The 16126-nt window shown below is 39.1% G+C and overlaps 1 protein-coding gene across 3 annotated transcripts in view; it reads left to right on the forward strand.

Moving 5' to 3' along the window:
• LOC309531353 (uncharacterized protein) overlaps window positions 1-16126 on the forward strand; it is a 394694-nt gene that overhangs the window by 199192 nt on the left and 179376 nt on the right. For all 3 annotated transcript variants that reach the window (XR_014219215.1, XM_082220827.1, XM_082220826.1), the window contains one exon: window positions 158-211. Coding sequence is in view for 2 of the 3 variants with exons in the window: in XM_082220827.1 (XP_082076953.1) it covers window positions 158-211 (54 nt within the window). In the remaining variant the exon portion in view is untranslated. The remainder of the gene's footprint in view (window positions 1-157; window positions 212-16126) is intronic.

Here is a 16126-nt window from a genome sequence, read left to right on the forward strand (position 1 = left end):
TACTGTAACAAGCACCTATGGATTAAGAAATGAGAAATGTCTTGAAGAAATGTCTTGAAGCTCCCTGAGACATTTCATTGGTCTCATTGAGTATCTGCCATTGAAATCCCACTTTCTTTTAACCTATAGATAATATTAACTTTGTCCTTTTCTTTAGGACAAATTGTACTGGCAAGAAGTTCCATGGAAGCCAATAAGATTGAAGTGACGGGTAAGTGAATATATTCCAAATAAAGCTAAACTAGATATGATGTTTTGCAGGGGAAACTTTATTTTGATTAATGGATATGGTTTTTCTTTTAAATGTGAAAGAAATGAACATACTCCAAGCACAGGAAAGAAGAATGTGCTTATTTCCCCCCCACTGGCATTTATTTCATTTATGTAACCAAATTCAGTGCTGCAAAGATTAAACGTGCATACTGATCATAATATTCTGCCTTGCATTGTCTGCACAATATGGTTAAAATGAATTCACTGTTGAGAAAAAAATAACAACTTAATGATAAAAGGGCATTTTTTCCCACCCCAGAGACAGGCTGATCTGAATGTTATCAGCTGCTAATTAATCTAGAATTACTTTTCAGATATTGTTTGGCAGCTAGCAATTCTTAACAAAATAATTATATATTTGTTTCTATGGCTAACAAATTAAATGCTAATTGTGCCCTAGCTGGAAGTTGGCAGGATCTTGCAATAATTTGTTTTGGTTCATTTAATATATCTTTTATAAATGCATAATGGTAACCAACATTATTTATTTATCATGGAATAAATAAATATTTAGATCGTCTTTGCATTGTTATGGATCACTGGTGCAAGATTCATCAACTAATTTTGCATAGTAATACATTTTATAATTATGATGAGAGTTGAAGTTTCATTACAACGGCTGCAAGAACAGGCAGAGCTTGTGGAGTGCATTTTTTTCCTTATTATTCATGCTGCCTGTTTGGAACATCTTGAAAACACAATGTGCTATATGGCTTTTCAGACAAAATGTAGCAGTATTTTAGTCCACCAAAATTAGTGTCTCATTCTTTTAGTGTGCTGATTGAATCTATGATTTTTTTCTCTTCTTTGTTTCCTTGCTAAAACTATGTCTATACCACCCTTGAATCACATTCCCAAGCAGTTTATATATATAAAGAATAAAACAGGTGAAGTTGCAATCCTGTGGTCTCTGGGAAGACATCCTAGGAGGCATAGGATCTTTTGAATCACTCCCTCCTACTTGAAAAGGGAGATCATCATGAGGATGGGGAAAGGACTGCAGCTGGTTCTTCTGATTTGGCAGTCATTGCCAGCTATGTTGGCAATATCCTGCCCCAGTGAGCAGTCAAGCTGCCATATTATTCACTAGCTGCAGCTTCCAGACAAACTTCAAGGGCAGCCCAACATAAACTGCATTGCGGTAATCCAGCTTGGAGGTTACCAAGTGTCCTGCAGGGTTCCATATACCATGGAATGGAGGACTTAACTTATGAGGGAATCTCCTTAATCAAACTAAGATTTCCGTTACTATTTCTGCTTTTCCTCCCTTCACCCTGTCAAAAAAAGTACAGTATATACTTTCAGAAATCCTATCTGAGTAAATATCAGAATTATGAAATTTTAAAAAGATTATTCAGGGGGCAGGGAGTGTATCTACAGTTATTTCAGATCAAACACTAGTTTCATTTTTAATCAAGAATAAAGATGTTAAAATATCATGGTCGTCTCACACAAAAAGCAGGCTGTTCCTGCAGTCTTTGCAATTTGTATCACAAATGAATGCTTCGTTAACATTTGTATATCATTTCCTGCTCAGCAAATTTCCTGTTACAATGTTCCAGCATCTGTTCAGAGAGATGAAACAAAGAACTACCACTCAGGTGTCCATTGACTGAAGATGAGTAGTGGGTAATGAATGCAGAATTTTATTGTGTGTAAACACTTCCCAAAAATACTCTCCAACTTTATATCAATAAGAAACTAATGCTGAGGAAATTAGGATTTCTTTTTAAATTATCTCATAACCAAGATAAAAAAGCTGTTAATGTATATGTGTCCAGATATAGCCTAGTCAAAATAAAAATAAATAAATTATTCAGTGTATCTGAAGAAGTGTGCATGCACACGAAAGCTCATACCAAGAACTAACTTAGTTGGTCTTTAAGATGCCACTGGAAGGATTTTTTTTATTCAGATATAGCCTATTGATGACAGAAATGTCTCTGTGTAGCAATAGCTTCAACATCCATGCACTGAGCGGGTAACCAGGAGGAATAATAAATTTTGTTCAACAGTGTGCTTCTTAATATACAGCATCTAAACTAAAAGTTTCAAATATCTCCCCTTCTGGAAGTTGTACATCAGGGAATTACAATCAGCTCAGCATTTCTGCTAAGGAGAGAAATAGTGTTATTTGAGTTTTAATGTGAAATCTATAACATTTGAACTTTGGCTAATTGAAAAATATGGTGCTCTCTCTCTCTCTTTTAGTACAACAGTATTTGTAGTTAACTTTCCAGAGCTACAGAGAGGCAATACCACAACTCCAAAGCTAAAGTTTCTCCTCATGTTTTTCAGCACCAGATGCTAAGTTAATTATTGTAGCCCTCTTCAGTCCTTGCCTTCAGCAGCAAGATCTGAAGGGGCTTGTGAGTGTGCTCATTTGAACCCATTTACAAGCCTTCACACAATTGGGAACGCTGCATTTTGGAGAAGTAGAGTGGTGAAGCTGGAACGCCTCCTCTCTCTTAAAAAAACTACCCATTACAGTAAAAACAAAACCCAAACAGAAACAGCAGTAAGTAAAATAGCAAATGAGTCATAAAAAATAGTAATGATCAAATGAGACAAAAGGTTTGTGTGAATAAGGGTTTGGTTGGGGCCTTTCTTCCTATGCTATGTTCATGCAGCCAATATTTCTGGTGGAAAGTCCCTTGGCAAACTTGCTATGAAGATCGACGATGAATGTAAGATTCTCTCTCTTATACAAAGAAACACAATCATTTTGATTCTGTCTAGACCAATGATATCAAGCCACCACCTTTCTTCTGACCTTTCGATAGAGTATTCTTAGATAGTGAGTCCTACTACTTTATTGTTTTGAGTGCTCCTTTCATAAATTTCAGGGCCAATGGAAGAATTGCCACTATAAATGGAAGTTAAACTATAAACAGGAGCTACATCTCACCTTAAGTTCAATTGCAAGAACAGCTTGGGGCCAACAGGTCAAGTGGATGAAATCATAAAGGTCTGGAAGTATATAAAATGTGAGAGATTCAAGGGCAAGTTTCCATCTTGGTAAAAATACTTATCTGAAACTGGAACAATATGGCATGGATTTTTTATTTTTGACACGTTCTTTTTCCTGAGCGAGCATTTAACAATGTGAGAGGAAAGACCTTGATGATAGGGGCTTTCTCCCTTTCTCTGTTTCACTCATTGCAGACAAAGGAAGGACTGTGGAAGAAATATGATTTAATCCCTTGTAAGGAAATTTCATTTCTTCCTTTATCTAGGTTTAGATGTGAATATTATTTTTATTTTTAGGCCCATCTTCTTATTTATTGGCCCATCTTCACCACACATACACCATAGTTATTGTATGTATTTCCCCAATCTGTTTTTTGTGTCTGTTTTGCTGGCCACAGGAGGGATTTTCCAGTTCATAAACAGATTCACTTGTTCAAGTTGTGGCTAGTTGCCCGTCAAGCCCCGAAACCCGCCCCCATGGAAACAGACACAAAGGAGACAGAAATTAGTTTAAAGGTTAATGGGCAAATTTAGGCCACAACTTTATTGAATACACAAGTGTGGCTGGTATTGGCTTAGGCATTGGTATCTAATGACTATAACTGGCTCCTGCTCACCCAGAAGGAAGCCTGCAAAGAGTAAACTAGTAGCAGAGGGAGCTCCAACAATGGCTATTGACTGGTCTCACCCCTGGGGTTACCGGGGGTCCTGGCATGGCCCTAGCCCCTCCCAGGCTTCAGACGAGATCCAGACCTTTGGATTCCTTTAAAGGAATACCTGATCAAATGGAGGGGCAGGTGATGGCTGCACCTCCTCTCCCCACATTCCCCTAAACCAATGCCTAACTGCCAAATCTTACAAAGTTGTGATGATTGCTAAGAGGTAGGCAAAAACCAAGTGGCCACTGTGAATCTGCCATGCTGGAAAAAATTCCTACCCAGCCCCTATTCCAAAACAAGCGACCAACCGAAGTACAAAGCAAGGCCAGACACCGATCTAGCAACCGGTGGGTGGGCGGGTGTTCGGCAGTGCGAAGCAAGAGACATGCACATGTCATGCTGCCATATATATACTTACTTTGCAATCACGTCATCACTGTTGATTGGCCCCAAGGCCCCTGTCGTGGTTCCAGCACTACCGGCCAGTTGCAGGATAAAGCCTCGCCTCCAGGCCGGTTTGGGGGGAGTCCAGGGGCTGTGTACAACATGGACCCTTGGGTGGGAGGATCCAACTTTTAAATCAAAACTTTATTGTGTCCTTCCTTTGTTCTTTTTTGGCTATCCAACATTAAGCGATCATGTAGACAACTCCCCCATTTACACATGTTCTATATGTGCATGACCGCACACATGTGCCAAACCTGGAAGTAACCCCAAAAGTGACAAAAATGTCACCAAAAAGGGGTGAGGTGTGGAGGGAGCAGAACAACGTGTTTGCAGGTTTTTTCAATGGTGTTTCAAATTGATTACATTTAAACGCGAGGTGCCTAGGAACATAGTCCCAGTGTAAATAGGGGCTGCCTGCATTAATAAGAAAAAAATTGCATTTTAACTATTTGGTATTGAAATTACTTTTTTAAAAAACCCACAAATAACTGTTTTTTTAACCAAAGCAGTTTGGTTCCATTCTTGAATAATGATTATTATGTATTTAGGTCTCACCGTGCTATCCTAACTGCTTACTACTGTGGAATAATTGACCTTAATGGGACTTACCGTAATTCTGAATAAATATACTTAGACTCACACTGCAAAACTACAGTCCTATAAACATGTATAATATAAGAGCAAGTTCCACTGTATAAGATTAGGAAAATACCATAACTGCCTTGTTGTTAACGTTGGAAACTGGCCCCCTCGGGTAAGGCTGACTCCTCTTCCCAGGCTTGTCGGGGCCTGTCTCCGGTGACCTACGCTGGCTGGCATCCCGGCAGCCCAGGGAGATCTTGATAGGCGACACCTCCCTGATGAAAGGTGCACACCCCCTTCCCCCTTGCATAGCAGCAGGAGAAAGAAAACAGTCAGAAAGTATTCTATTTCATCTCTACTTTATTCCTGACTGTGCACTGTACAAAAAGCATGTCTGCTCACTCAGATTTCACTGAGCGACTGCATCAGACTTCCCTGACACAAACAACAGGAAGGTCTCATATTACACAAAGAACAAATCTCTGAGAATTGCCTGGAACATCCTGTCCCACGGTTAGACCCATCATGTGATGTAAACATCGAACTGCTTGTTCGCAGCTGCGTAGTACTCATATCCCAACAGTTAATACAACTCTTGTTACAAAAGCGCTATTATTTTGAAGCCATTTTGACAGTGTGGGTGTTCAGCTGATGCTCTTCAATAGCACATTTCTGCAGAGAAAGCTCAGGGTTGGCAATTTATGCAAACTGCTTTATAATAATGCTCTTTTTACATTGGTAAGTCGCAGAATACTTTCTTATCTGCACTAATTTTGTTACAAATAACACAATTAAGGGTTGAAATTAAGGTACATGTGACTAATGAGTATCTACTATATAACACAGTACTTAATATGAACCAAGTAAAGATGAGTTTGGTAAAGGAGTGTCTGCGCATGGAATATTGGTGCTATGTGCTATAGTTTATCTTTAAGTTCCACTGCCATTGTTCTTTTTGGCATCATATTTTGTTTGGGAAGAACTGTTCTTGGCTCATCTTGTAATTAGCTCAGGTTTTCAGAATTTTATTGAAGTGGGAAAACTATTTTCAGCTTAAAACAGCCAAGGGAGGCTTGGAATCATGGAAACTTCCTGCCAGTCCTCCCTGCCTTTGTAACCTTTGTAGAAGGAAACTACAATTGTCAAAACATACCAGTTGCAATGGGATTAAATATAATAAAATAATAATGACATTAAAAGAATCAGATTCAAGCACAATAAAACCAATCCGTTTTGAGATTAAAATTATTTCAAAGGCTCTTTATGCCTGGCTTGTGGGGGTTTGGTGAGAGATTTGCCTGATGCTGAAAAAATAGTAAGGTAGGTATCCTTCCCAATGAAGATCATTCCAGAAAAGGAGCACCACCACCAAGAGGACCTTCTACGTATTCTACTTGCAGTACAGGATTCATCTGGGACAAAAGTATTTAAGCTCAGCACTAGCGCTTTGAACTGTGCCTGGGAATGAATTGGAAGCTATTTTAGCTGTTTAAGGATTGGGAAGATATGCTCCCAATTCCCAGTTCCAAGTAGCAGCTATGTTTCCCAGAACACTGGCAACCATGCCTAGGCTACCTCTGTACAAAGAGAATTGTAGATGGCGCACCAGCATAAGCTGATAGAACGCTTTCCATGCCACTGGCTCTAGAGACCATTTGGATGTCAAGTGACGAAGCTGCATCAGTGAGTGCAGCAAACTTCAATGGGAGTGTGATCTCATTCCAAAGTGGTTGAACAGCATAATCTAAAGCAGGGAAACCACTGGCCAACAGAAGGTTCATCTTGTTTATATTGACCTTAATTTGATTAGTGCTCATCCAGCCCAGTATAGATTCCAGACATTAGTTCAACATTTACACTGAATCAGATGGAAAGTAAAAATGAGGTGTTGGTTAATTTTATCTATGAAGGGACCATTGGTCCATGTATGCTGACCATGTCCTCTACCATATTGTAAGGTTTGAAAGAGGACTGTAAGCGAATTCAACTTAATGCTATTAAAGCATTCCCATGCAGTGTTCCTGATCCTGGGGAGGTTAGTGAATGCCCACATAAGGCTATAGAGGTGGATGTCATCAGTATATAGCACTCAGCTCATAATACTTTTGGAGTGAACTCTCTGAGTTCAGTATTGCTAATTATCCCTGTCTGAACCCTGGCAGCATCACTAGCTGCAATTTTTTCTATAGGCTAACAATACGTACATTAAGTCAATAGCTCAGTTTCACCCGGTTTTCTTAACTACTTATTGACCATACCTCTGACTGTGTTGAGACCTGAGCAGCAAACTTGTTTGAATCTATGTGTAATCATAGCTATTTGTTACAATATTCATTAGTGGCATAGATTAATTGCAACTTTGATTCAGTGCTTGCCCAGTGGTCAAAATCCAGACAAAGCAACATAGGCTTAATGCTTTGAGATACATTCATTGATTGTCTCTTGAGCCAAGAAAACCTGTATTTAAAGTCTGATTCTTTATTTTTCTCTCCTTTCCTTTATCTCATAAAGCTGTTTACCATTCCTACCCTTAAATCAATCTGCTTTAGTTTGTTTGCTGAGGTAATGAATGATCAATAGCTAATAACGCTGTCACTGAAGCTGCTGCTAGAACTAACAGTCTTGTTAAAAATATAATCTAAATTCAAAACTGTATTTTTCTTACTTAGATATACAGAAAAAATATTGCAGGATAGCCATGAAACAAAATAGTAAAGAAGAAGAAAATTATTTAATTAAACATAGTGAGTACCATTTAATATCTTGTTGATTTTTTAATGTAGGTACATTTTATTTAATTACGTTTATTTCATGGTGTACATTCTGAGTACCATTTAGTATCATGCTGAATTTATTTTAAAATAACTGTTCATTGGCATTTTAATACTAAAATTGCACTTATGTGTATGGGTGGTTATGATCCACATACGTTCTACTTGCAATACCATGCTCCACTCCTATGGCAGGCCCCTCCCCTACTTCCTGCAAGCTAAGAAAAACAAAGCCTTATACTGGAAAGAATTTTTGTTCCCACTAACAAAATCTACCTCATCAAATGTAGAGGCTATTCCTTCCATTGCCTCATCTTGCAGTAATACTTGTTCATCCATGCATGTAGCTCTGCAAGTGGTAATTTTTCTTCTACTCACAGCCCTTTAGAGGTTTTAGCAGAGTGTTGTCCTCTTGGTGCTAGAAATAGGAGGGAATATAGCAGTAAGTTTTATTATTATTATTTTACACAAAATCTATTGGGCAGTGTATACAAGCTATTAGGTTTCACTGCCTTTTCCCCCCTTTTCAGAAACTGTTCATATTGATGCTTCTTTATTTTTCCTCAATCAAAACTCTTTATAGAATTGAACTGGAGTAAGATTATGATCTTGGAGTGATAGTAGAGCTATAAATGATGAGTCTGTTGGGTAGAAAGACTCTGGTATAATAACAGCTCAGGGAATGATTTATCAAGAAATATGTAATTCACTTTCCCCCCTCAGCATGGATTCCCAACTTAATGATTCTTTGCTGAAATAGCCTTATTTCGATGGCGATTCCATTAGAAGGACAGCAATTTCATATTTTTTAACTCACCTTTGTATTAGTTTAGGAGAATGAAGTGTTTTAAATTAAGCAGGTAGAATTGGAATGATTTCCATCCAGACTGCTTTCAGGTTATGTAAATGGTTTGATACTTGAATTGATTTACCGTTGTATTTGCACTTTACAAATCCTACTGGATTGCCATAATACCTGCTTATAAAGAAAGCCAATAGAAGGTAAAGTATGTTAGCAAAAGAGTAATGAAAAATAATGTATTTTGCTATGTGTGGTAATTCCATTAAAAGAGCAAGGAAAATAATCATCACAAGCTTTTTCTACAACTGCCATTTTGAACAGATAGAATTTTACAGTCTGAAATACTATCGTGAAATTCAAATAGAGATGTGCCCAACATTTTCACCAGCTCTTTTCCCACCATTTGTGGGATAGTTGGATATGAACTGAAGCCGAGAAAGAGAGAGAGAGAGAGAGAGAGAGAGAGCGCAATAGGGGGGAAAGAGTTTTCTCCAAAATCTTTGACAAATGCAACCAATAAGGGCTTCATGCTTATCTAGACAAATTTCCCTCTCCATTTCCTCTCCTTTTAACCACTAAGAAGCCTAATTTGGCATTGGGCAGTCTATACTCTGATAAATGGTAAATAAAAGTATACTACTTGCACAGGACACAGAATTGAGAGAACCCATTAAACTCATACATTGGCCTTGGAGTGTCCATTTGACCTTAACAAGCCTAACCTAGCATGCAGAGTTAATGTGTAAACAACATAGTGTAAGCTCACTGGAAGGAGGAAAGTGGAATTTGGCCTGCTCACGCTGCTTCCTATTTGACAACGCAGAACTCTAAACTAGTCTGAAGCCTAACCATGGGGTCAGGGGACAGGATAATGCTGTGTAGTTTAGTGATGCTTTCAAGGTTCAGAATGGATTGCAGACTCAAAAGTGAATTCCCCCACTCTAAACCAGATTGCAAACTGAGCCCACAGCACAATTGATGTTTTGGTGCAACCACCACCCCCAACACACACACACACACACACACACACACACACACCAGTTCTCTCTTCTCTCATTTTGGACTCACAACTGTCCATGGAGGCGCAGGTCAATTCTGTATCCAGGGCAGCTGTCTACCAACTCCACCTGGTACGCAGGCTGAGACCCTACCTGCCCGCGGACTGTCTGGCCAGAGTGGTGCATGCTCTAGTTATCTCCCGCTTGGACTACTGCAATGCGCTCTACGTGGGGCTACCTTTGAAGGTGACTCGGAAACTACAGCTAATCCAGAATGCGGCAGCTAGACTGGTGACTGGGGGCGGCCGCCGAGACCACATAACACCGGTCTTGAAAGACCTACATTGGCTCCCAGTACGTTTCCGAGCACAATTCAAAGTGCTGGTGTTGACCTTTAAAGCCCTAAACGGCTTCGGCCCAGTATACCTGAAGGAGCGTCTCCACCCCCATCGTTCTGCCCGGACGCTGAGGTCCAGCGCCGAGGGCCTTCTGGCGGTTCCCTCATTACGAGAAGCGAAGCTACAGGGAACCAGGCAGAGGGCCTTTTCGGTGGTGGCGCCCGCCCTGTGGAATGCCCTCCCATTGGATGTCAAGGTGATGGACAACTACCTGACATTCAGAAGACATCTTAAGGCGGCCCTATTCAGGGAAGCTTTTAATGTATGATATTTTAGTGTTTTTTGGTTTCTGTGGAAGCCGCCCAGAGTGGCTGGGGAAATCCAGCCAGATGGGCGGGGTACAAATAATAAATTATTATTATTATTATTATTTTCTAAGTAATGAGTGACAGCACAAGATGAGCGACAGCTCAAGAATTACAGGGCAGTGTATGGAATTCAGAGGAAGAGGTGGCTAGGAGCATAGCTGCAGGGGAATATTGGAAGACTGGGTATGAACAGTACCTGCCAATACTTCCCTTGGCAAATCACAACTTTCCCTCATCTTGTGTGGGAAACTGACAGTCCGGATTTCTGCCCTGTGGTTGAACTGTTTTACATTCAGCTCAATCCTTTAATTCTGGTGTTAAAAATTCTGTTCACTGATGAAAATACTATGCTGCCTTTCTGCAAAATATTCAAGGTGATTTTTGTTCAGTTCTTTTTGATGGGGTTTTGGTAAAGGTAAAGGATATATAGACAACTATGAATAAATAGCTTGCCCACTGCTCTTGAGATGTATCTCCACTCTACACCCATTAATTTATTTCTTAGAATGTAGGATTATCATTATTTTACTAGACTAATAAAGGGGACACCTTTTCATGAAAAGGTATACAGTGTAAATTCTCAGGAAAAAACAAAGTTTAGGTCTGAACTTTCCTGTATGCATTACAGTCAATGCATTACATGCTAAACTCTTCCCGATTTTAGTAGAGTCAAGACTGTATCATGAAGCTTGAGGTTTTATTGCATATCACTGACTTTTATATCTTTGCTAAATCTTATGAGAGCAAATCCATTTTGTGATCATAGTTAATTACAGAAGCCTGCAGAACACCAGCTATTGCCATCTTTCCCCCTTGGCTCTCTGACTCAAAAAATCTCCAATTCAAGAAAAAATGGTTTTGCCAATGAATCTGAGCAGAACTATAGCAGAGTCCTCCAGCCAGTTGGTTAATCAGAGAAAATGTTATTACTTTTTTCCCCAAGGAAGTCATTAATTTGAGCCTGGCAAGCTATCATTATAGCAATGTGAAATAACTGAGTTTCCCTTAGGAGATTTTTCTTAGATAAGGTGTGGAGTTTTCCATGAGCATATGTGAATTGTGTGTGGCTTTTTAATGTTATTAAAGGCAGTTTTATTAAAATATGAACCTTTTGACCTCCACATCAACATTTCCTACCAAAATAATACCTCATGGACAATGAAAATGATCTGAGCATCTCTTTGGTATTCCCTGCATACAATTCGTCATAATGTCAGATTGTGGTCCATACACTCCTTGTTCCATGAATAATTTATGATAATCATTCTGGACAGGTAGAATATCAGGACACTCATCTTGATTTGGCTTAATATTTGAGGCTAAGCTTGTTATGGGTCCAAATGGATTTAACCAACATTTAAAGCAACAGGCGATTTTCCTGGGGGAACTTTCATTTGGAGTTCATTTAGAAATCCAGGAAGCAACTAGCCCAATTTTTCAGATTTCACGCCACAATTATTTCTGTCCTGTAGACCAGTCATCTAGCTGCCTTGAGCACTTTCTGCCAAGGATACCCCAGGAAATTACTATATGAAACCAGACTGACAAATGAATGGAAATAAAAGGAACCGTGCAAGTGAAACCATTGCAACAGAACAAGGAATGAAAAATATTCAAGCCAGAATCTAGAGAAAGTTAAGAAATGTGAAACTGCTGGAACTGATGTGTGTTTACCTTTTTCTGGATTGTCACTGCAGAGCTGAGGATCTAAAAATATATTGGCCGAATATGGGAAACTGGATCAGATAATTCATTTAAAAAGTTTAAACAACAATAAAATGACTGCAGTCTTAATTACGAAGCAAGTATGGATTTCAAATCTATTCTGTGAGGGGTTTCACTTACCAAATGAAGTTTAAATAATATATATGATGGATTAGGTGATTATAATATTAATATAAAGAAAACATGTTTTCTCCCTCCTGGTAAGTTAGTAACATCATAAAATAGCCTCCTACTGTTAAATAGGATCAGAAGGAAGTCATCAGTGATCATTTGAGCTCTTGCCATTAATTCCATTAAGTCAAAGATACTAAAAAATAATAATGAAATGAGTAATTATATTTCATCTAATATGATTTTGACACTTTGGGCACAGTATTTGCTTCTAGCCACTTTTGCTTCATGGAGAAGAATTAATTAATAGTTTCAAAACAAAATGAGAGGAAACAAGTAGGCTGGTTTTCCCTGCATGCCTAGTCCACAATGACTACAGCAGCTACCATGGCAGGAAGAGAAGACGGGGTCTTTATCCCTTACTCCAAATTTCCTCCCTGCTGCTATGGCTAGGGGTGCGGTCATACCAGCAGTGACCACCACCAAGTAAGGGCAGGAAAGGACAGGAAGAACTGGAGCAAGGGCACCTGTTGCTCAGATTAAAACTTCAGAAGCATAACGTATTCTTCACTATTGAAAGCAAGCATTATGAACTGCCATAGTTTGTATTTCAAGCCATGGAGTTATAAACTTCAGAAACATCATGAGTAGAAATGGGTTCAAGGAGAAAGAGCTGCATGCCACCTGGTTTCCCTGCTGCATCTACAACAGCAGCATAAGGTTGGGTTGCATCATGGAGACAATCATCTTTTTCTGTTCAATATCCTGGAAACAACAGCATGTTATCGTGCAGCATGATTTCCAGGCATGTTCTAGTCCCCTTTGGAAATGATGGAGTGGCTTAAATCAGTGTTCCTCTTTCAGTAATCTTTGAAAAGAAGAAGGAAGAGATAAAAAGTCATTGAGTTTTAGGTACTAAGTGCATCCACTACCCCAAAGTCAAAAACTCAAATTACTTCTCTGCCCTTCTTCTGATGGTACAGCTTCATTGGGAACAAAGATGTGGGAGTGGAACCTGTGAGCAACCCTAGTTGAGAGATAAAAAGAGCTAGAGATGAAAAGAAGGCAAGGTATATATAATTTTCCCCACTGTTTGGAGATGCCACCATCCAACAGACCCAAATAGAGGATATATAGTACACTTTCTTCCACTCACTACATTAGCTGCTTGTAGATCATCTCCAGTTCTCAGAAGTTCTTACCTTAGAAGGGAAGCAAGCTCCAACATTGCTTGGTTCTCTGTGTTTGTTGAACACTTTCCCTCCAAGCCTTCCCAAATTACATCTTTTTCATTTATTGTTTAGTTGCACTGCATGCTTACATTTTATTTTCAGGCAGACTTTGTTTTTATTGGAGATGGTAAGCTGCTTTTTGGAGGTAGTTATTCAAAAAGCAGGATATAATTTTTTAAATAAATAACTTTGGAATGTCTTTCTCGCTATACTAGCAATGTTTTCATGTAGGGAAATCACACTGTTATTGTGGATGAATGAATCCTATTAGTTTTAATCTGGAAATATCATTGTTAATTAAATTTCTAGCCTACCTTTCATCGATTAACAATCTCAGGGCGGATTAAAATCATAAAACATTATGTCTCAATTCATATAACCAACAGAACCAGATACAAATATCAGAAATAAAATAACTCTTATCCATCAGATTACTTACAATACCTACATGGGACATTGGAAATGCAATCCATTTGATTTATTACCAATAATTTTTGCAAAATTCAGAGCTCTTAGTTTTTATAGACCAGGACATGATCTGAAGGTTAAAAAAAAGTCTGCGTCAAGTCAACACCTGGATGGGAGATTGCCTTGGGAGACTTTTGTGTGTAGCCTTGAGTTATATTGTTGAAGAAATGGTTAATTTTGAATAGCAATAAATGCAACACACAAATCTGTATATTGGTATACAGAAAGGAACACATGTGAAAAAGTTTGAAGTTGCATTTTCCTGAATTTGAAGGGCGGGGTAGATAATTTGCCAACCCCCCTTTTTGTTCTAAGTACTCATTGGAAGCTAGAAAAGGAGGTTATATAAGCAACTCTGACTAATCTGCTCTTGTTCCGTATTTGAATAGCCTTTATAAGTGTAACAACCTGTAACAAAAGAATTAAAGATCTGAGATTCATCATTTAAATGGTGAGATTTTTCCACCACTGCGAGTCCCTTTAAACTACAGTAAACAGCCCAAACCTTAAGAAACAAAAAACCCTCATCTCTTGCTATATATCAAGGGTGAAAAAGCTTTGTTATTGTTCAGACTGCACATAGTTAGAGTTCCACAATTTCCATCAACTGATGGCTGTCACTGCATCTTCCCCATTGCTGAATGCTTGTATTGGAAGGATACAGTTGGCTTTGGAGACAAACACTGCTGGCCACAATAATATTTTATCTTAATTTAAACCTTAATCCATTTAAATAGTATCTGTACTGTAATAGTAGTATTAAATCACAGAAATGGGAATAGTGTTAACAGCGGGACATTATCTTTTATTGAGGGCAAGCAGCAGGGTTGCTGTTAATGAGGACATCATCAATTTATCAGTTAAAGGTCAGTCTAAAAGAGGTCCTGCCCTCCCCACTTTTTTCCCTTTTTCTGCACTGTACAATGGCTGTCTGCACCCAGAATCATTTTTATCAATCATCTGGTCTGGTGACAGCAGACATCTTAATGCAATGTCTGCATTAATGTTTTCCAGAAGTACAGTGTCTCAGGCACAGTTCAGAGCTGCTGAATTGGAAAACATTCCCTCCCCCTCACTATTAACAATTACTGAGTTCATCAATTATTTCTGGCCACCTTTTTATTTTATTTTAAATGCTACATTTCAATATATTTTACACTCTCTCTCTCTCTCTCTCTCTCTCTCTTTCTTGGTAGCCTTTAAATGTAACCAGCAAGGGGGGCATGTGTGGAGAAGCTACCCTTTAGCAATGGGATATTTTCTGAGTTAATCGTTTATTAAAATAATAATACTCAAGCTATCAGACTACAAAAATTCTGCTACCTAATATGATAGTAGAAGAAAGGTTTAAGAAAGAACAAAAATACAAATAAAAGTGAAAAGGGACACATTGAAAACTACTTTCATTATCAAGTGTAAAGATTAGGACAACTATAAATATTTAATCTTATTAGAAGAAGGTCCCCCCCCCCCCCGGTAAGTATGTTGTTCTTACAAAAGAACGTGTATTGGGGCAGAAGATCGGGAAATGCCCCAAACACAACAGATCTGGGTAACCATATTTTGAAGTGAAGTAATGAGTGTAACTAGGTTGGCAGGAGCAGGGACGAAAACACAAAGTGCAAGTAGATAAATAGGTACCGTTCTGGCGGGAAGGTAAATGGCGTTTCCGTGCGCTGCTCTGGTTCGCCAGAAGCGGCTTAGTCATGCTGGCCACATGACCCGGAAGCTGTACGCTGGCTCCCTTGGACAGTAAAGCAAGATGAGCATCGCAACCCCAGAGTCGTCCGTGACTGGACCTAATGGTCAGTGGTCCCTTTATCTTTACCTAATGAGTATAACTACCTAAAAAGCTCTAACCCACCCCAGTAGGACTACTTAGGAAGGAGTGTACAGTTATGTAATTTGGTGTTTCCCTAAATCCCACCCCCCAAGGACCACCTGACAATTGCTGAGGGTCATGGTAGACCTCTTAATGATTTTCCTGCTTGCTGTAGCAACTGTAATGTACTGTGCCAGGAAGCAGTACTATGCACAACAAGCTGGTATAAAACACACCAGTATAAATTATGCCAGCATAGGTTAGACTAGTCCCAAATCCTGCTCAGAAGTAAGACTTTGCTGCTGCTCTGCCCAAATCTGGCAGAGGGAAAAGAAGCCTTTAAAACAGTGTTCTAAATTAGCCCTGGCTCAACCAATTGAACCTCAGCTGAGAAAGTTACCCTGGCATATCTGTGATTGGAGACTTAATGCCAGCTGAGCCTGACTAAGCCAGGAATCAGCCAGCTGAGCCAGAGATCTGCTGTATCCTAAGCTGTCCATCCTGCCAGATCTTGCAAGAGGATTGCCCCCTTTGATGCTGCATGGTTTTAAATTTTAAAT

Source organism: Podarcis vaucheri, assembly GCF_965113315.1.
Source record: "Podarcis vaucheri genome assembly, chromosome: 4".
Taxonomy (NCBI): domain Eukaryota; kingdom Metazoa; phylum Chordata; class Lepidosauria; order Squamata; family Lacertidae; genus Podarcis; species Podarcis vaucheri.